This window comes from Zophobas morio, unplaced genomic scaffold (assembly GCF_036711695.1).
Source record: "Zophobas morio isolate AGI-343-1 ecotype UQ-CSIRO unplaced genomic scaffold, CSIRO_AGI_Zmor_V1 ptg000011l, whole genome shotgun sequence".
Lineage (NCBI taxonomy): Eukaryota > Metazoa > Arthropoda > Insecta > Coleoptera > Tenebrionidae > Zophobas > Zophobas morio.
In genome coordinates this window covers 2,040,124-2,062,366 of record NW_026972116.1, presented here as the reverse complement: position 1 = coordinate 2,062,366, position 22,243 = coordinate 2,040,124, and the positions used below count along the sequence as shown (strand labels likewise).

The window sequence follows — 22,243 nt, the reverse complement described above, 5'->3', positions numbered from 1 at the left end:
GTAAAAAGAATTTACAAACAAACAATAATTTACAAAATGTATTTTTTTAACTTCCTTAAGTACACAGGATACCACTAAAATATGAACCATATGTTGATATTATAAAATATTGGTTATTCTGTTATTCTGAGTAGGTAATTAAACATTGTAAATGTTGTAATGCAATAAACCAATATGTTTAAAGTAAGAACAGCAAACTCACGATTTTTCTGACACTTAAATATAGCTTAAATAGTGAAAGGCTCTAATTTTGCGACAGCATTGAATTTTGTGAGCACATACTATTATGGTATTTCAATGGGACACCCTTTAAATAATTGACTGTGATTAGTTCTTGGCATTGAATATTTGTTAGCTGCTTTCTCTTCGTTTACTGTGGGTAAATCTTGTTATAATTAAACGCTCTATTACCACCTAGATATGTACCTAATAACTAATAACCGAACAACTGAAAAAGTTCCAGTTCGATCCTTTGGACACAATTATCTAATGTATGATAAATTTTGTCTCATGTTTGCTCGCTGGAAAGCAAATTCTGGAAATTATCTCAGTGCATACCATTTTTTTATGTGTATGATGTTCTCACTCATTAACTGATATTTATTCCATAATTGAACACATGGGAAAACTGTGGTTTTCCTGGTAAGCAGCAACCATTGTCGGAGGTTGAAACCGTATTTTGTTGCAAGTTGGCAAATTCTTGAGAAATCTCATCTATCTGAAATGAAGTGAAGTGAAGTTTTACAACAAAATATCTAGTTTTTATAATGGTGTGAATCACTACAAAACTCTCAAATTTTTAAATAATTTTTACTTCTCGACCGTAAGCTACATTTATGTTTCCTCCATATTTCATGACCCCTAGAGTAGGTATGAAAAATAGATTTCCTGTTTTCGTCGGTCTATCTATTGTCTTTCGTTTGTCTGTAGTCCGTGTCGACACTACTGGATCGATTGTATAAATTTTATGTTTGTTGCGAATATCATGTAGATGGTAAAACGCTAAACAACATTTGTTCAATCATCCTCGACAACAATTTGGTTACGTCATCTCAAAATATTATAAGGTAAATGCTAGTTAAATTTTCAAAAACAATATATACCTACTGCTGTGCTTGGAGTTTACGAATCCGCCTTGAGTTTTTCTCTTCGGCATTCAAATTTTTACAAAAAATTTGCCTTTTAAACTAATATACGCGGGTCGGACATTCGCCAGTACAATGGTTAGAGTGCCCTGATGGCTATGCTAAGATCGCGGGTACGATTCCCTGGTGAGCCTTTTTTTATACTGTAACTGTATGTATGTATGTATATATTTTTAACGTAAAGGAGCTTTCAATGTTATCATATAAATCTTTAAAATAAAATTTTTCAAAGAAGCTGGATTTATTGGACTGTGTTTCTCGGGGAAGCGAAGTCCTGACTAAATAACCTTAGACCAATGTTAATTTAATGATATAAATCACTTTGAAGCAACAAATACATCAAATACGTTTTTAAAAAAATGAAATTCTAAAAACAATTTAAAAATGTACAAAAACAAATTGTGGAGTACATAGTAGATATTTATGTTGGACCGAGAAAGCAGTAAAAAACACGATGAATAACAGCCATGGATTTTTGAAGATTTGTGTTTAATCGTTGAATTTTAAACTTTTAATTTAACGGTATCAAATCTTCAAAAATCCATGATTGTCATTTGATCATGTTTGTAGACAGTGCATCTTTTTTTAAAAGTGGCTACAGGGATTCCTATGTTAAATTTTAGGCCCCATGTTAACTTTTGTTAGAGTGAAAATCCAGGGATGATTTTTGCGGTAAAAATAGCTTTAGGGTTCTTACTTTAATTTCCACTACCACATTTTGTTAATTTGTGCTTTAAAAAATAAAAATTATATTGATTAAAAAATTTTGGTACATCATAGAATGTTATGACTTATCATTTTGACTTGTCACTTTTGATAGCATAATTTTAATTTTTCTACTTTGCGTCAACAATATTTTCATTATGAAACACATATGCGTTTCACAATAATGACATTTAATTTTATTATAGTACGCAAAACAGTAACATTTTCCTTGATTATGTTGGCAATGTTATTATCCGGGCAGTCGAAAAGTGGTCGAAAGTTGAAACCAAATGTTAGTGAACATTGTTAATAATAAGTAGCCCAATTAAATATATAAATTATATTGTTAATTAAGGAATAAATGAATAATGTATTTCGTGTTGCCGGTGACCACAAATCACATTCGTCATTTAGGCCGAATCACCCTTTATTTTTAAAATTTATTTATAATGCAAAGTAGAAAAATAGTACATTACACTCTTTTCAAGAGACGACTTGTGGGACTCATTCTATTTGTCCACTCCTCGCTGCGCTCGTCGTGGTCAAAACTCATTCGTGCCACAATAATCGCCTTATTAAATAAGTGTAATAATGTACTATTAATCATTAAATACCTTAATGTTTGACTCAGTCATAACGATGTCATTTATAACACTTCCAACAGTCCATAATCTACCACTTTATTGGACTGTAAAGTAATTTGGACTGCAACACAATTCATATGACAGTGACAACTGCAGCGCCCACTAAACATTATAAACAATTTTAAAATGGAGGTGAAAAAGTTGCAAAATAGCTATTTATGGTATAAGTGAATAAAAGTGAATTTTATCCAACGAAAAAACACTTTAGCACAAGAGGCGAAGCTGAGTGTGATAATGTTTTTGAGTGGATAAAATTCTTTTATTCGCGTGTATCATACAAGATTTTTTCCAATTTCGCAAAATTTTTCAAAAAATTTATTGTTTAGGTAATCCATACATGTACATAAATATTAATTGTACTATTACTAATATGATGAACATTTGAAGAAGGTAAATTGTCTAAGTTGCCTGTACTTTCGTCACGGTCAAATTCAAACTATGCTCCTGGACTTTCATTAGGATTGTTTTACAGGAGGTGGACTATCAAGCGTTGCAAATTTTAATTGAATATCCACACATCCATAGCAACGAAAATTTCAGTGGTAGTGCGAATTTTTAGTTTTTTTACTTTATTCGTGTTGTCAATGACAGTGTGAATGAAGTGTTGCTATAAACATTTTATTCATCCTTTCGATTAAACTATTGTTTTAATAGCGAAATTTAACATACAAAATGAGCATTTTATTAGTCGAAATTGGAAAAAATAAATTCTTCTGTTGAGTCAAACATAAAGCTATGTATGTCACACGTACATAATGCTTTTTATTGGACTTGCCCTTTAATTAGCCTCGCTAAATGAAGAAAATAAAATTGCGTTTTTGATGTCCACGATCGAGAAAACCTGTGTTTATAAATCAGCCATAAAATTGTATGTACTCACCAACAGAAGATAATAAATTGTGTGATAACTGATAATGTAACATTTATAGAATGTTTAATTAAAGAAAGGTTATGTAGAATAAGTTTCTGAAATACTGAGAGCTAATTACACGCGTAAACTGATTATACGTATAAAGTGATAGGTACATTTTGACGAAACGCTTGTTCAACATTTTTTATGTGGCGTGCCAAATTTGGAAATTCAACAACTTTATGTACCTGTATATTTTAAAGGGGCGGATTTATTGGTCATCGCTTGGAATGCAAAATCTTTCTGATCTTTGACCGAATATGCATTTCTATTTTTTGTCGAAATTATTGCACATATGTATTACAGACAGATCTACTGTCTTCTAAAGTGGGACAGGAAAATTAAATGTTATAATTCTAATATTAGCATGGCAACTATTTGAAAATTCTAAAAAAATATAAACTTGAAACTCATTGAGTAACTCCAGTGCTTTCACATATTTGTAAAAAATATTTTAAATAACGTGCATGTTGTGTTTACTGAAACAAATAAATAGCTTGACTTACAACAACTGTCTTAAATACCTGACACCTGACAAATTTGGTAGTTGTTATTCTTTACGTATTTGTTTGTAAATATGTTAAGTAGATAAAAAACAAATACACAAAAAAATATGGATACAAGTTCTCTAAATTCTTTGGTCAAATGAAATAGTCTCATACCTACAATAAATAAAAATAGGAACATGAAAATAAAATATGTGCATACAATCTGAATGATTAATGACTGTCGATATGAGTTCAATAAATGTATGCTTTTTAGTTATAATTTTGTAATATTGTATAATTCCTTATGTCATGGGTTTTCTACTCTGCAAGAAATGTTCATGAGGAACTTGTTCTGCATATCGCTTGACTTAAATAAATTTCCTTCCTAGTATTGTAGTTAATATAGAAATATCCGTTGGATCGTGGAAGCAACAGATATATTATTTGATGTTAGAATGAGCAACATTATTAATTTAAATATTTGGATTAACTTCTTTACTCAGCAGTTAACATGCTCTGCAAAACTAAAGGTAAAAATCCTGCATTATTTCTTGCTTCAACTTATATTATTAAATCGTCAAAAATGTTTAAAACTTGAATGCATGATCAACGCATGAAATAAGTTTTCCTTCCTTTCACAGTTGCTAATAAAGGCAGCATTATTAGAATTTAGGATATTATGATATTCTTTAAGTTTTGCTCGGTTACTAACAATTCAATTGGTAAAATATCACATGTTGTTATTAATTTTTTTGGTAATATAGGCCATACAACCAATCCCAATAATCGATGCATTATTGAGATTTGTTTTTAAATTGAAAAAATATTGTTAACTCTTAATCTAGACACACCACCGAAGATGGTATTGGTATTATCAGCACAATAATGACGACGAAAAATCGGAACAAATCGCGACAGAAATTCTGAAGGGGACAACAAGCAAACAACCTAAACTTGTCCCGCTTGAATCGGGACAGTTGGTTACCATATGTTATAAATATAAGTATCTATATCATAAAGACAGAATAGATGTAGTAAGTGTGATTTATCCTTGCGCATCGAATTTTAGGTTTTCAGGCCGCAAAATCATCCCTTTGTACATTTATCGTGTGCTTGCTTCGGATACCACACTTTATGCTTTATGGAAGAACCATTGATGACCCGGTGCAAAAACTGTGTTTAGTACAACCATTTTCTATCCTCCCATCATATCTCCGTGATGCAATAATTTTAAAAGTATTAACTGGAATGCAAAAAAAACCCTTAAAGATGAATGTGTATATACTGAAAATGTTTCATAGTTTGTAATAGTTATAATTTATGCATCAAGGGAATAAACTGCCACATTAATCCTGAGACCGTAAGTCTCTTCAGTCGAGGGATTTAAGAAAGTTTATTCCAGAGATGCATACAAACCTTTCCTCCCAAATTAACAATAAATTACAAACGAAAATGACGATTGCACGTTACTGATACATTTAAATAAAGTGGGCTGACAGTTATCAAAGAAACGAGATGAAAACGAGTTTGTTATGCGTTAAAAAAAACACTCGAAATATATATTCAAATGTAGTTAATTTTATGAATAAAATCATTCAAAAATTGAAACAATGAACATTGGACAAGAGTTTGATATACCTTTGGCCATTACTGCAAGAGCTAAAGATGTAACGTCCAATTTGCTTTCGGAGAAATCGAAAATTGTGCATAAAATTTGGTATTTCACTTAAATTGTTCTTACTGTGTTTTCTAGGGAATAAAGTACCACTTTATTATCAAAAACGGGGATATAAAGTCCCATTTTAATCCGGGTTGGGAGGAAAATGAATTATGAAGTTGGTGGTAGTATTTTGTACAAGAGAATTTACTGTAACAACTGTTCGTTAGAAATCTTGAGTTTTTTGTTTATTATGCCTATGTAAACTGGTTTGTGCTTATTTATAGTTCGAAATTGCATGTAGAATTACATATGAGGTATTTAATTTTAATAATCACTTTCACATTATCTAGGTAACACAAAGTATGCATTTATTTACATAGACGTCCCACGTCTCTGCAGCGTCCCATAATATGCATTAAAATATAACATTTATAACATTGTATAATGCAAGAATGAAAAAATTTAAGAAACATCAATAACAAACTTTCCACGATATTTATAGCTTTTGAAGCGTAGTTTACGTTTTTCGGTAGGTAAGGAAATAACATAAATTCAGAAAATAAACGAATCGGGGTAAAAAATAGCCAGAGTTCGACATTACTAGACATTGAAAGCTTACTACCTTAATAAATATTTTGTAATCAGAATAATTATTATATTTAGGGCATAATAAGTAGAATGAATGATTCATGTAAATAATATCTACAGTCAATTAATTAATAACATGCTGATATATGAAATATTTTCTTATTAAGAAGTCCTTCAAAAGTGCGTGAATAATAAAGAAAATTAAACCATTTATTAACTTACCTCTTGAAGTGCATATTTCGTAATAGTAACTTATCTATAAATAACAATGTCTTTGACAAGGGCAAATTTACTGAGTAAAAACTCGCGCTGATTGTATTACATAAAATATATTTCGCCGTCCGGATAATGAACTTTCTGTAGCATTTTTAACATACCTTTCAATTAATAATAATAATTTACACTGTTTAAACTGATTAAAGAAAGTTGCTTATATGCTTAATGTGATATTTTATTTATTGAAATACGAGCTGTCGTATATTGCCATTTCTTTATAGCACTTTATAAAAAATGTCCCTTAATTTTTTTACTAGAAAAACGACTTTCACTAAGTTACACGGGTTTAAAAAAATGTTTTAACATAATTATTTTCGTAGTTAAAATTCTATTACTCCGCAGTTTTTTTGCACATTTTCTTATCTATCGTTGCGTGGTGTTAGAATTAAAAGTTATTGTTATACATATATAGATGAAAGTTTTATTAACTTTTAGCGATCCTTATATTTTATGCTGATTTTAACATAGTGTGTGGGATTTTAGTACAGCCAGCAGTGAAAGGTATGTTATTAGGAAAATACGCACGTCATACGAGCCACCGGAAAAAATATAATTAGTCAGCTGAAATAGCGTTAATTTGAAATTTTTGCAAGTAGTAATGATAGACAAAATGTGTATTAATTAATTTGTGTGGACCGCCATAAATTTACTTTTATTATTATTGTGTTGCTTTTAATCTTTATGCTACATACCCACATGCGGTTATGTTGTCTGTGAACATATTTGTTATTTAATTATAAAACTAACAATCTAAATAGATACAAGTTTAGTCACGGAATTATGTTTATATTATATAACTATATTTATATTCGAACATGTGCTAATAAGGTTTTCTGTCTCATACATTTTTTGACAGTTTGACTGGAAAGATAAATATGTTATATTATTCCGTGGCTCAAAGAGTTCTAACGCTGGTGTATCTCGAATTTTACCGTTGCTTAAATCGTGACAAAATTTAAGTTCTGGTTTAGTTTTGCATATGCATGGCATTACGGGAAATAAAGGTTCATGGCATCATCTCAATCAATTATTAAGTAAATATTTTCATACAAATGATCGAAAAAAGTATTCCGAGTGGGCCATGAAATTTATTTTTAAAATAACCATATTGGCATCCCGGCTATTTGACAGTTTATTTGACAGTTAATTGACCGTAACTGTCAAATTAAATAATAAATTCATCGGACCCAGGACAATACAATTCTTCTAGAAGAATCAACTTATTACTAAATTCAGGGTTATCACATATAAATAAATATAAATAAAATAATAATAATAAAAAGCGATGCATTACCTCAAAATCTGATATACCTACCTATCTAGCATAAAGTTTAGAGTAGTTCCCTTAAGGGAATTTCTATTACTTCTCAGATATGTACAGACTTTTTACTCCAATCTGTTTTCTCTTCAATATGCCACTGACTTTGATAACTTGCAGAAGATATGCACCATTATTTTGAAATACTTGCTTTAGTAAGCTTTACACAACATGTAGCTGTAGATATGTTAAATGTGTGTTTGTATTAGTAATATTAGTCCGGCAAACGATCTAACACCAGCATACGCAGTTATGTTATCAACTTATTAATAATTAAGGAAGTAAAAGATGTCGATATAGTTTTAGTAGTCTGGTAACTAATTTTCCAAAAAACTAAACATCGAATCAATGTGCGTTTTATGGCTTACCAAACGTGTACACCTAGTTGACATTTTTTTCATTTTTAATTATTATTTATTAATTGCAATCTTTGGAAATTCAGAAGTAACTATATTACCTTTCATACAATGACATTACCGTATTCAATAATTTAACGTTGACGAAAATAAGAACAACTTAAATACTTGCATATGATACACATTCACTAGGCAAGAGGCTTGTGGAATCGAATCTCTAAACAGTTATAATTTCAGATGATGCTAAAAGATTTCCTCGGATTACTTTTTCTCTGCATAGTTGGATCCGAACCCAAGGGCGCTCATTACAGTATATTTCTTGAGCACACACCAAATTGGCATAGACCGTTCGGACCGTACCCCTCTCAAGTAGGACCTGTTTTGCCGCAAGTACCAAGTTTTGGAAGTTTTAGGTAAATTTTCAATTAGTTACAAATTTGAGTAAATTAACTCATGCTTAAATGTTAGCAATTATTTACCACCTACACAAACTCCACAAACAACAACACCTGATCCGTCAACACTGGGATGTGGAACTCCTCCTGCAAGTTGTCTCAAGACTCCATACCGTTCATATGACGGATCATGTAACAATTTAAGAAATCCAGTTTTGGGTACGCCTCAAACACGTTACGCCAGATTGTTACCTCCAAATTATGGAGACAGTAAGAGAAAAGTACGAGTTTTTATGTTTGGATATATTATTCTTTTTGTGTAGAAGTAAGCACGCCGACGATGTCTCAGACTGGAAAACCCTTACCAGGGGCTCGTATTGTTAGTCTGTTAATTTATCCAGATGTGCAGATTGAAGATCCGAAATTTACATTAAATGCTATGCAATATGGGCAAATTATAACTCACGATATGAGTATGATTGCAGGAAGTACTCAAGCGCGTAAGTTAAAGAAAACAACTATTCGCTCTTTTGAAAGAAACTGTGACCATATTGTTACGAAAACTATTTTACAGAACCCCATCAGACTAGATGTTGTACTAATGACGGACAGTTGCTCGAATTTGCCAACATTCCAGAGCACTGTTTCCCCATCCTCTTGCCCAACGATGACCCCGCTCACTCTCAAACGAACGCTAAATGCATGAATTTTGTAAGAACTATTACCGACCGTGATCGTAATTGCGTCGGGGGCTATCAGCCTGCGGAACAGGTGATTTACGACAATTTAATGTTCTAACACATGATCATGATGTTTGTCTTACAGCTTACAGCAGTAAATCACTATCTCGATTTATCAATAGTCTACGGCAACAATGATCAAGTTAATCAGCAAGTGAGACAGTTCCAGGGAGGAAGACTGAGGGTTGATTTCAGAGGAGGACAACAGTGGCCACCGAGAAGTAACAATGCTTCTGGAGTATGTTCGATCAGAAGTCCCCAAGAAGCTTGTTATTTAGCAGGTACGCTCGGCTGAAAATATCAGACGAAACAAAATTTAGTTAAATTGATTTTTCGTAATATTTCCTCAGATTTATATCTAACTATCGGTTCGAATAAGTATAATTTTTGTAAAATTACACGCAAACTTATTCATGTCATAACATAACTTGGTGTGTGCAGTGTGCTTGTCAAATACTTCTAAATCTTTATTGACAAATATGTCGTTAGATTAGATATAGGATATAGCAGACACAATAGTAATGATTTTTGTTAGTATTATTACTGAAAGTTTACTCCCAAGTCTAAAATACATACATATTTACAAAGCGCAGTGATTAAATACATACACTGCTCTTTTTTAAAAGTGGCCATAGGGATCCCCATGTTAAATTTTACACCCCGTTTGTTGAGTAAAGATTCAGAGTTGAAATTTTTACTGGATATAATATGGGTCATCTTTTGTCCATTTTATTAAAGGTCACGCTTAAAATTAAAGGATATTTCTTAAAAAAATTAAAATATTTGGATATTTTTGTCTGTAATATTGTAGGCAGCCATGTAAACACAGACATTTACCTGCCGTTTCTAAAATTTCATTACTCGTTCGACTCGTTCGAACTGGTTTTTAGTGACATTACTGGTTTTTTGTGACCGAAATTTGTCAATATGCCGCAGCACACAATTAAAGAAAAAGTGGAAATGCCTACTGATGGATACATTAAAGGCTTTTCGACAACAGAAAAATTGCATATCGTTCTATACCGGCAAGAGCACAATTTAAAAATTTTATGGCAGCTTTATAAACATAGGTTTTCTCGATCGCAGACATCCAAAAGGCAATTTCAGTGAAATTTTCTTTTATTTCCTTCATTTATGTTTGAATTCCATCATTCTGTTTCTTTTCTAACAACTGCAATAAAGGTATTTTTCTCCAAACGTCATTAAACCGTGACATTAATCAACTCAATCAACCTGTCTAAAGTCTGACATTTCAGCCGTCACCGGCCAGCGGCTTTAAAATACTTTTTTGTACGACCATTGCTTTTTCGATCATTTACCGTATAGGTTTCCATAGCAGTAAGTTCAGTTTACGGGTTGCTACGACTAACAACTAAAAGGCGAACGGTAAGTAAATTACTTACTGTTCAGCTGAACGGTAAATAATCATGCATTCAAGATTTTTTTTATTTTAAATTCTATGCGTGTTCGACTTCGACATTTTTGCTTCCAGAATCACTCATGATTGAGATTTTAAGCAAATAAATCACTCACTAATACTCGCGGAAAGACTTTGTTGATGTTTGATATAAATTCTTTCAATTTATGAATTTGATAAAAAGACGCAAATCTTTTGATGGTCGCACAAAAAATAGTATAAGCATCACGAACGTTAAGGGGGTTTACTGGTCTCAGACAAATTGGAGACGTCGCTTCGCTCCGTCTCCAAACTTTTGCCTTCGACCAGTTACCGTTCTTAATACTTAATATACTATAATGTCGCTCACGAGCGGAGTTAAAATAAAAAGCTGTCAAATTATAATTATTATTTGCAAGCAATTTCGTAGACTGCTCTCGATTTTGGGGGTTTAAGATTCTCTGTGGCTGCTGCAGCGGCTTTTGCAACGTCGGGTGGAGTAAATTGATTTACAACTCAATCATACTAAACAATTCTGTAGCAAATATTTCTCTTTTAATGAGAAAATATCTGGTTAACCGAGCTTCACTCGGCTCGTTTGGTAGTATTAGATCAGATTAGGACAGATAAATATGCGTATAAGGAATTCACGTTCGGTAGATGTAACTAGATTTGGTAACTTTTTTTTAAGCTGTGTAACTGCGGACATAATTGTTCTAGTGTATAATGTATAACTGGAATGTCAGAAAGTAGGTATCAAAAATGTGATGGTTTTGTGGTAATTTGCTGAATCTATTTTTGAATCAAGGAGAAAATCGCATCCCTCTAAAAGCCCAAAGAGGAACCCGCATGTAAAATTGTGAATCTTTTCCCTTCACAAGTTATTTTAGGAGGACAAGGTTTGATGTCATCATCATGGATCCACAATTTTACCATCGATCCGTTTTGGTATATCCATGTCTCATCCAAGAAAATGAAAAGTAAATCTTCACTACTATCGCGCAATTCGAGATACCGCCTTAGAAATTTGATTCTGGTAGCTATAACGTGTTTAAAATGTGAAAAAATTCGCCTTCGGAAGCCTAAATTTATACGTGTATTACATACAGTTAATTATTCTCAAAACCGAGTGTTTTCCCTCTTACAAAACAATAACGATTATATAAAACTTAAAAACCAATTGTAGAGCGGAACCAACAAAGCATGTAGGTATATAAATCTGCGCAGTCGTCTTTCTAATTCTGATTATAATATTAACGGCACTGGCGCCGTTGTATCGGTATTATTTTAAAATTCGAAAAACACTCGACAACACCAGCGAACTTTACGGAAAATTATTTCTGCTACCAGTTTAACTGTTTCCGTTTTACCCAAGCCTTGTCCATTTTTCTCTGTAATTTTTTGATAAACACGAAATATTTCTTGTCTCTTTTCCTTTAAAATGGGCTTTCTTGTGACTTTATTTTTGTGGGAAATTGTTTCCACGCTGTATTTAAGGATTTTCTTGAAACGAAGCGTGTTGAAATTAGAAAAACTTTGTTTTTTTCCACACAATTCAGATTTGACATTTGAATTAGAAAATCAGACAGCTGATGCCAATTTTTAATTTCTAATGATCTTAAGATTGCAACTTAACCACAGAAAAAATTCTGTCAGCTACTTTTACCGAACGTAAATGCTCAAGATATAGTATGCATTTTGAAGTACACGCACTAATTAAAAATACACATTAAAAAAGAAATTCCATAAGCAGTCTTTGTTTTAAACACTGATACTGATGTAGAGATTAAAGAATAGAAAACTGGAATTATTGTTTGACATTTATTACAATGTTATTTACTATTGTCTATGCCATTTCTATTGAAACACCACCTGTTGATTTTGCTCAAAATTTAGCAATTGGTAACAGCTTTCGGTTGATTGACAACGGCTTTTAATTCGAAAATTGTCTGAATATGAACGTTGCCAAATTTACGATTAACAAGTGGTGTTTCAATAGAAATGGCAAAGACTATACTCAAGTTCTCTCTCTGTGTCGTTCTCTTTTTTTTTCCTAGTTCTCTCTGTCTCGTCTCTATAAAAAGGTCACAACCACATTCTTACTCCCAGAAGAGTTTCGCCTCTGGTATGGTTAACGTACCGTGTTCTTTTGCGTCATTCCTAATTTCTCTTCTCAACCCTGCTCCTGAAGATGCCACTTACGAAAGTGTGCGAAACGTTGACCCCGAAAACTTAAATAACACGGTCCCAACCCGGAAAACGATCATATATTGACTCCGACCGTGGAAGCCTCTGAAATGAATGCTTGACAATATAACTTCAATTCAATGCACTTTCGTGTGCCTTTTATCCGCTCACTGTTTAGTTTTCCGTAAATTTTCTCACCTCAGAAGGTGAATTTTAACGTCCTCTGTACAGTGGAGTATGTTTCGCTACGTACAGTTGAAGATAAAAAGGTACATCCATCAAACGTACTGTCAAACTGTCATCCAAACTTATCTAAAACAAAACAATCTCGTGTTCGTGTAGTGTTATCTGATGTTTCCAAGCAACAAATATAGTTCACTGCCTGAAAATTGCTGAAAATGTATGAAGCTGCAATTTTCAGAAGTTAAAACTATGATGAATCGATTTCTTGACCCAAAAAACCCCCAACCTGTAAATTTCATCGAAATCGTTAGAGCCGTTTTCGAGAAACCCATTATATATATATATATGTATATACAAACTTTGCTCGTTTAATAGTATAAGATAATAAATAAATTAAGCGATATTTACGGGCAACCTGTTTTTTGAAATTTTGTTGTTGACAATGAAACCATAGTAACAGTTAACTTAATTCATTCATTTAAAAAAATTGATAATTCCATTTTTTTAAATTACTTCTTTAATTTAATTGCAGACGTTTGAAGAAAAAATTGTATATTTTATTCGGAGAAAAGTGACTTTTGCTCCTTATAAAATAATATACTATTAATGGCTAAATTAAAATTATGCTGTCAAAAATGACAAATTAAAGTGATAAGTCAAAACCACGTGGTGTCAAAATCCATGATGTACCAAAATTTTTTAATCAAAATAATTTTAATTTTTTAAAGCACAAATTAATAATTTGCTGCAAAAAGTGGTAGTGGAAATTAAAGTATAACCCTAAGGTTATTCTCACCGACAATCCAACTCGAAAATTCTTAACCAATAAAGTGGAAGAATTGTTTGAAATTTGTCCAATGGCATTCACCGAAAAATTTTTTCAGTGAAAAAACATCCTTCTGTTAGAGAACAACACTGTTTTTCAGAGAAAAAAATTATGTCAAATTAATTAGTCAAACTTGTCAAATGAATTTTAATAAAAAAATGATAATGAAACATACAAAATTACATTTTTAACTGAAATTACTGATTACTGATTAGAATAATAACAATTAAAGGTACAATTGTTATAAATCTTATTTTCCTTTCGATCTTCTTTTTTCTCGATGATTTTATTGCCACTTTCGACAGCTGTAATATCTTGTCTAAATGTTGTTACAATTTTATTGTGGTGAGAACTGTCTAGCTGCAAATAAGGACGGATAGATCCTGCCGAAGAGTGTCCTGTAATTGTTATTAATTGCTGTTCGCCAATTCCAGCTTTTGCAAGTTGACGAGCGTGCAGAGTGATTTGTGACTTTTTGGCGTTTTGTATCCAGTCCCACTTTTTCAGCACTAGTTTTAAGCCATTTACTGAATTCGTTTACACCAACTGGTGAATTTTTTTACCAAGACTATTTCTTCAATGAAAGATTTTCTGTCAAAAATAAACGATCCGTTTTAATGATCTTGCCTCTCCCTACCAACAGCCTCTAAAAGTCTAAAAAGGATACTTCTAGAAAAATAAAATAAAAATGCTGTTATTGTACCTGACAGGGCACAAATCTGGATTTTCTCTATTTGGTATTAACCATTTACTTTCACATGTCAGACTTGCACCCCCTTGCCGAGTCTTGGAAAAACTGGATTGTATTCATAACGTAAGAAAATGAATGCAGTAATAGAAGTGATGAACGAAAAAATTGATGCAACAATGGAAAAGATGGACAAAAAATAGATAAGCAAATTAGTCTCTCTCTGAAAAATTTTAAATGGACGTGGAAGTGGACAAAAATGAAATAAGAGACACTAATGAACAAATGAAAGACATGGAAAAAATAGAAATTTGGAAGTTATGTAGAAATTTTGTCGGAGAAAATGTGGTCTTGATGGACTGACAAGTAAAAGAAGGAGTTGAGCATCAGCTGAAAAGTAAGTTCGAGAAGTCAGTGCAGGAATATATGGAAGATACAATGAAAACTATAGAAGATCGAATGGAGAATAAAATGAAGAATTTAATTCAAAAAGTTAATGAAAACTGCAGCAACAACTAGGTCATGTAATGTGATGTCGACTCACATAACATTTTAGCCACCCATCTATGATGGTTAAACGCTTTGGTCATCATACAAGAAGCAGTTTGAGGCAGCAATAAAGGCAAATTCTTGGGAAGATTAGCATAAGAGCATTGGTAAAAGCCTTGCGAGGTGCAGCGCTAGAAATACTTGAAACCTTGTCTGAAGAAGATATAAGCAAATATAGTGCCTTAACTATTGTTCTAGAACTTCGATTTGAGGATGAACATCTAAAAAAGTTTTTGTAGCCCAATCAAAGACAAGAACACAGAAAGGTGGAGAATCTCTACAAGAATTCGCAGTAGATGTCGAAACAAGCATATTCTGTTTAGCATATTCACCATATTCATTTAGCACCACCGACTATTCAAGAGAGGTTTTCGACAGAAATTTTAATCAACGGTATTCGCGACGTTGAAGTTAAGAAGATGTTATAAGTACATATTTAGATGCCAGACAATCAGCTGATACTCTCATACGCGTTTTGGAAGTGTAGGACAAGAATATGCTATAAAATTAGCATAGCAGAACCAGAGAAAGAAGAAAACAACAAGAGGGAAAAGCTGTTGGAAAAATTGTTATAGCAAATAGCAGGGGCGGCTCATGACTTGAAAAGTTGATGAGGCAAAGAACAAAACGCTCCAAAATATAAATAAATCAAGATTACTTAAGTATTTTCTACTTAGTCAAATAAACACATTTGTAAACTCATTTAACTGTCCACCAAGAACCAACGTGAAGGTATAAGGAACTCTTGTAAGGAAAGGATGGGAATGACAACAAACAAAATTAAAATAAACTTTAAAGAAAACATATCGAAAAAAATCAAATACAACATAAAATAAATCTAATTTGATTTATAACAAAAAACAAAACGAAAAAAATATAAAACATAAATACTCTGGATTTATTTTAAATTTTTTTATAGATCAGTTATCGATTTACTCAAATCAGGAAACGGCTGTTTTAATTCCTTAACTACATACAAGTAGTTAAAAACGTATGTGAAAGTAGAAAAAACAGAACTGCCATTGTCATTTAACGTTAGTAGAGAAAAATTCCGATTTACTCGTAATCTTAAATAACGATTACCGAAATCAAATTATGACAAGCACAAAGCACTAACGCGACACACGCAAACGTAGGCACTTTTAAGACAAAATTCTGTTACCGAAATTTGGAATCAATTTATACACACACAGATTTGTGGAAAAACAATCAACGGCCTAATTTTGAATACTTCTGCAAATGCAGACTGCATTGTAATCGCACGTTCTCCGCGTGCAAATATTGTTGTCCATCTCTTTTGCAAGCACGGAAATGAGGCTAGCCTCAATTTTGTCTTTTTTCAACTCATACCGCTTATGAGTGTATTGCAGGTTGCTTGCCTATTAACGACATGATTTCTATATCGGCTGTAGAGGCAAGCTTGGAGCAGTGCTTGGAGTCTGCCTCATTCGCGTCACAAAATACATGTTGTGTCGAGTGTTTAAGTGCGCTGTTTAATTAAGGAAGAAACGAGTACCTACCGAGATAAAAATAAGAATATAATTTTCCATATTTATTTTTAAAATTTTAGAAAAAAAACACAAATTATTGGCGAAATGTGTGGATAAAAAATAATAAAAATCCTAATAAGGTGTAAAATTCATTGGTGAGGCACTGCCTCACCTGCCTCCAGGACAAGCCGCCCCTGGCAAATAGATGTCCTATTGCGAAGACGGGAGAATGAGGTGTTTTGTAAGAAAAGCGTAGAATGTTATAGGTGTGAGCGCCAGGGACATCTCAAACGTGATCGTGCTCGATCACCAGTTCCAAGAGGAGATGTAAAAGAGCCAGTACTGTGGGGAATGTGTCTACTGGTGAGAATAAGACAGTCCGCGAAGTGAAAATAAGAAGTTTCACCAGAGGTAGTAGTTCAACTATACAGGAGAAGATTAATGAAAATCCAGCAGTAATCACTATCAACTGTACGTAGAAGACACGTGAGAGCTGAAGATATAGAAACTATACTCGAAATGATCAGATTGAAAACTGTCACTGGAGAATTGACACCGACCAATTTTACTAAATAGGGCAACTCTACTAGTCTACTATTGTAGACTATTTTTAGGCTAGGGTCATCAATAGGTCTTCCAACTCTTCCGACAAACTGATTGTTCCAGTGGCGTTCGAAAGCGATTACCGGGTAATGGGCATAAGTATCAGTAAAATTTACTTGAGTTTTTATGTTGCTATTCTTACTTTTGTTTTTATTCCATAATTAAGTAAAAAATGACACGTTTTTACTACCTATGAACCCATTTTAAACGAAACGACATCGCCTCTGATCTTTCGTTGTTGACCGATTGCTACCTAGCTACGTATATATTAAAAGGTTCATAAATGACTGTTTCATGGAGCTCTTTTACCGGCAAATTTAACATTGGTACAATAAGGTACGCTCTCTCCTGTTATTCCATCCATCTAGCTGCCATATTCCACGGATTTGCGGAGGGGATCAAAAGGAGAAAGCACTGACTGTGAGCTATGTACGAAATTTGACCCGGCTGATTTTCTAGGCTTTTTTGCGGGACTACTAGAGGCACTGTGTGTAAAGACGGATCCACACAAGCAGATATACTACAGACTACAGATGACATTACAATCAGTAGGCATATTTACGTATAAATTGTGATAATTTGTATTGTAGTGAGATGAATCGGTAGAAGAATAATCTTGAACACAAAACATTATTAATACTTTATTAAATATTACAATTTTGAAAATTTATTACCACTATAATAATTTCCACAAAAGAGAAAGACGATCATCCAGTAGGAAAATGAGAAAAGTGCAATTTTAGTTTAATGAAAGTTTATAGTTGGTGATATTTTGATCTTCGAAAATTTATTCCCTGCAATTTTTTTCTCAGACTGAATAAAAATTTTGAATATTGACTACTAACCACTTCTGTTATAAATGTGTAAAATAATGCCTTTTGGACCCGAGTGGTATTCTCCGTCGAGAAAGTTTTTCAGTCATGCCCCAATGGGTCTATAGACCAAGAAACCCGAGATACAACGAAAGTTACGTTGGTTTATCCAAACGTACCGTACTGTTAATACGTGGGCGTGAATGTCGGTGGACAGACCTGGGATAATTCTGCATGTTCAGAAAAGATTAAACAGTTACGTTTATATTAGGATATTTGAAACCTTACCTTCTATGAGATTACATTACATTCCTAATAACAATTTCATCTTTTAACAAGACAATTGTCCCGTTCACACAGCCCACAGGGTAACAGGGTGGTTTCGGGTGCACAATATAAACGTTCTTGATTGTCGAAGTCCCGATTTAAACCCATTTGAAAATATGTGGGGTTTGTTGGTAAAAAAATATAAGGCACAAAGGGGAGCCTTGAAAATAGACGACAACTTTTGACTGCTATTAGAAGCATGGCTGTAACTACCAGCAGATTACCATCGAAATCTGTGCCTCTCCATGCCTAGAAGATTGGCAGAAGTTATCATAAGTTTATATTAAATGAATCTATGACAAAATATTAATTTTTTAAACCATTTTTTTTTATTTCGTCTGTTTCAAGATTGGTTTAATTAATTTATTAAAATTGTTATCATTTTTTACTTTTTGCGTTTAAATCAATATTTCATAAAAATTTACTGGACTGTTAAAATCATTTTATAAACCTGTTCATTTTAAAAAGCATAAGTGAGGCCAACAATTATTATTTTTGCGGAATCTGTCAAGCTCTGTTATTGTTATTAGTTTTGAACTTATAAGCAACTAAAAAAATATACTTATTTTATTAAACTCGCAAATGGGTGCAAGAATTTCGTTATTGTTAGTCATTGCGGCAATATCAAAAATAAAACACATTTATTTAAAAACATTAATAAAGACAATCAAAATAAAAGCTGAAGGGGTTGGTAAAGCAGGATAAGTTTGAAAACAACGCTCGGCAGGTGTAAATCCAAGAATAGGTTCCTCACTCGTGTGTCCATGATTGTAAAGTACCAATAATGTTTTTGCTCAATTTCATGAAAAGAACTCTTGTAATTTGTGCTAACTCACTGGTAAATTAACAAAACAGCAAGACGTTACTTCATTGTTTTTACCTGACGCTCCTTAGCTGTGTTTATCTTTTACATAATACTGCAAGAGCACGATGACAGAGAGCAGATATATACAGTACAAGAAAATCCGGCTTTTCTTGTTCTATGAGCAGTGAAACGCTAATAAACATAATGTAAATAATGTTTCTTTATATCGTGCAGATTTTAGGTAGGTTGCGTTATGAGCAATTCTTCTAACATTCACCGCCTCTTTCAGAGTGTGAAACTATTGTCAGGTTGATCGGTAATTTAAAAATCGGCGTTGGTAAAACTCAACAATTTATTTCTTAGTAACTCAAATGTACACGACTAATCACACAGCGATTGTGTACACAATAATTCCGACCGGAATGGATTTGACTAGACTTGCTGCTTCCATTGTCTGGACTTCACTGACTGCTCCCGACGGTAAACAGCCACGCGGTCCTTCTCGAAAGGTCACCGTCACCGCTTCTAGGCTTGTTCTGGAAAACCTCTCGTGACTTCGGCTTCCAGGCTTTTCTTTAGCTAACGCCGTCAGGTTATCGTCACCAACGATGAGTCACCCATCATCGTCGCACATACTAGAAAACCCACAGGCGTCGTACCATTTTGTAATAAATTAGCGTCAACACAAGTACTGCCCTGCTTGTATTTGGACAGTATTCTTAAATTCAACAGCAGTAGTCGGTCTGAATGGATATTTTTATTGATTCATTAGTAAAGTTTAATCATTAAGTTAAAAACTCCACCGTAAAAATATTTATTTAACTCTGTTTGGAGTAATATATTGCTTGAACAATAGACACAATAGTTAATAAATCATAATTTTTAGGAGACGCTCGAGTAAATCAAAACCCTCAACTGACCGTTCTTCAGATAATCCTCCTTCGAGAACATAACAGAATAGCTGACATTTTATCAAAACTTAATCCCCACTGGGACGATGAACGACTTTTCCAAGAGGCTCGCAGAATCAGCATAGCGGAACACCAGTTCATTTCTTACTACGAATGGCTGCCTATTTTCATAGGTGTGGAAAATTCTTTCAAAAATAAAATAATTTACAAAACCAATAGCTTCGTCGATGATTATGAAGAAGATGTAGATCCCACTGTTCTGAATGAACATGCTACCGCAGCTTTTAGATATTTCCACTCTTTAATTGCGGGCCACTTAGAGTAAATTTTAAATTCCAACTTTTATTTTATTTTCAAACAATTATTCATCTTGTAGTTTGGTAAATGAGCATCGTAGTAGTTATGGAAACTTGAGACTAAGTGACTGGTTCAATCGACCTGCTATTTTAGAAGAAGGTGATAATTTTGATGAATTAACTAGAGGTTTAGCTACTCAACCAGAACTGGGGTCAGATCCTTACCATGATAGTGAAGTAAGATTCAACTACCGTGAAATTTGCAAGTTATTGTATCTAATGTTGTAGATTACACAATTTTTGTTTAGGAACGGTCAACCGTTTGGATCAGATTTGAAGGCCTTTGATATACAAAGAAACAGAGATCATGGACTTGCCTCATACAATGACTACAGAGCTTACTGCGGACTGCCGAAGGCATTCAAATTTGAAGACTTTTTAGATGTGATGACCATGGATGTAAGCTGGAGTGTGTTAGTGTTATTATTATTGTAATGGTTACATTGTAATTCCTAGAGCGTACAAAAACTGCAGACATTATACGAAAACCCTGACGATATCGATCTAACCGTTGGCGGTTCCTTGGAAGCTCATGTTCCAGGAACTCTTTCCGGCCCGACTTTTCTTTGTATTTTAACAGAGCAATTCTACAGAACACGAGTAGGAGACAGATTTTGGTTCGAAAATAAATTAGATGGGTTCACTTTAGGTAAAACAAAAGCTGGCAATGGGAATCAGATACTAAACATTAATTTTTCATAGAACAATTGAATGCAATTCGCCGAACAAGTATCTCGAGGTTATTATGTGATAATGGAAATCACATCGAGTCCATGCAACTGAGAGGCTTCGAAAGAATATCACACGAGTAAGTTTTTATGTAATTTTATGATGAATAGTATTTAATTATTAGTGACAGATGAGTGTGAACTTGTATTTGCGTAATTTTTTAGTAATCCTGTGACTCCATGTGAAGCACTGCCATTTGTGGATCTTTCACTTTGGAAGGAGATTTCAGACACAGGAGTTCCAATTGATCGTCCATATGATTATACCCCAGATTTATCTCATGACTTTTATTTAAAAAAATAATATAAGAGCACTACAAAGAGGACTACGAAGGATTTGAGAGTAGTTTTGCAAAATTTTTGTGGTCATGAACAGAGTACTGTGATGGATGAAATTCTCTAAACTGTAGTCAAATTTTAAGCAAATTGTTTATTATGCTTATTTTTTTTCATTTTTGTTGTGTGCCCTATGATTGTTAATTTTATTTATAAGACTATTTTTGTTGTGTTGTCAGAGTGTTTTCTTACCCCAAGCTCTGTGTTTTCTATTTTGAATTAATTTCACTTTTATATTTTAGTTATGTATAAGTTTTACTTATTTATATCAGTATTAATAAAATCTTTTATTTTATTATGTTTGGGTTTCATAGAATTCAAAGTGATTAAAGCGTATATCGTTACCTGAAAACGGTCACGGGCATGTATAAGGCAAATACGAGAAGATGAACAAATTGTTTGCATGGAGCAACAGTGTTAATAACTAATAACTTAATAAGTAGTTCATATTCAGGACCCGGGTGGGTTAGGTAGCTCCGTGCTTACCCGCTACACCTTGGGTCGTGGGTTCGATTCCCGCCCGGCTCTGGGTGTTGTGTATGTCCCCCGTTCCCCTGTAATTGGGCCACCGGCCTGTAGGGGAACGTAATCAAATAAAAAAAAAAAAAAAAAAAAAACGTTGAAATAACTAAAATCATTTTCTGTTGTGTTAATTTATTCATACATACCTACTTACATAAAATATTGACTAAAATTTTCTCCTCAGACTTAAGTATGTGTAACCTTGCAACAGATATACCTACGTTGGTAAATAAACCATAGTATTTACGACGGATTTAAAAGCATATTTGCTTTGGGTCTGTGTAAAAAAAACGTTAAGC

At 33.1% G+C, this 22,243-nt stretch overlaps 1 protein-coding gene across 4 annotated transcripts in view; it reads left to right on the top strand.

Moving 5' to 3' along the window:
• Nucleotides 1–21,621, top strand: part of LOC135126654 (peroxidase) — a 53,317-nt gene extending 31,696 nt beyond the window's left edge. For all 4 annotated transcript variants that reach the window (XM_064052699.1, XM_064052697.1, XM_064052698.1 and 1 more), the window contains exons 2-12: nucleotides 8,328–8,503; nucleotides 8,559–8,755; nucleotides 8,809–8,985; nucleotides 9,060–9,256; nucleotides 9,311–9,506; nucleotides 19,978–20,323; nucleotides 20,379–20,535; nucleotides 20,587–20,757; nucleotides 20,815–21,007; nucleotides 21,061–21,166; nucleotides 21,252–21,621. In XM_064052699.1, coding sequence (XP_063908769.1) covers nucleotides 8,328–8,503; nucleotides 8,559–8,755; nucleotides 8,809–8,985; nucleotides 9,060–9,256; nucleotides 9,311–9,506; nucleotides 19,978–20,323; nucleotides 20,379–20,535; nucleotides 20,587–20,757; nucleotides 20,815–21,007; nucleotides 21,061–21,166; nucleotides 21,252–21,390 — 2,055 coding nt within the window. In that variant the 3' untranslated portion in view covers nucleotides 21,391–21,621. The remainder of the gene's footprint in view (nucleotides 1–8,327; nucleotides 8,504–8,558; nucleotides 8,756–8,808; nucleotides 8,986–9,059; nucleotides 9,257–9,310; nucleotides 9,507–19,977; nucleotides 20,324–20,378; nucleotides 20,536–20,586; nucleotides 20,758–20,814; nucleotides 21,008–21,060; nucleotides 21,167–21,251) is intronic.
• The last annotated feature ends 622 nt before the right edge of the window (nucleotides 21,622–22,243 follow it).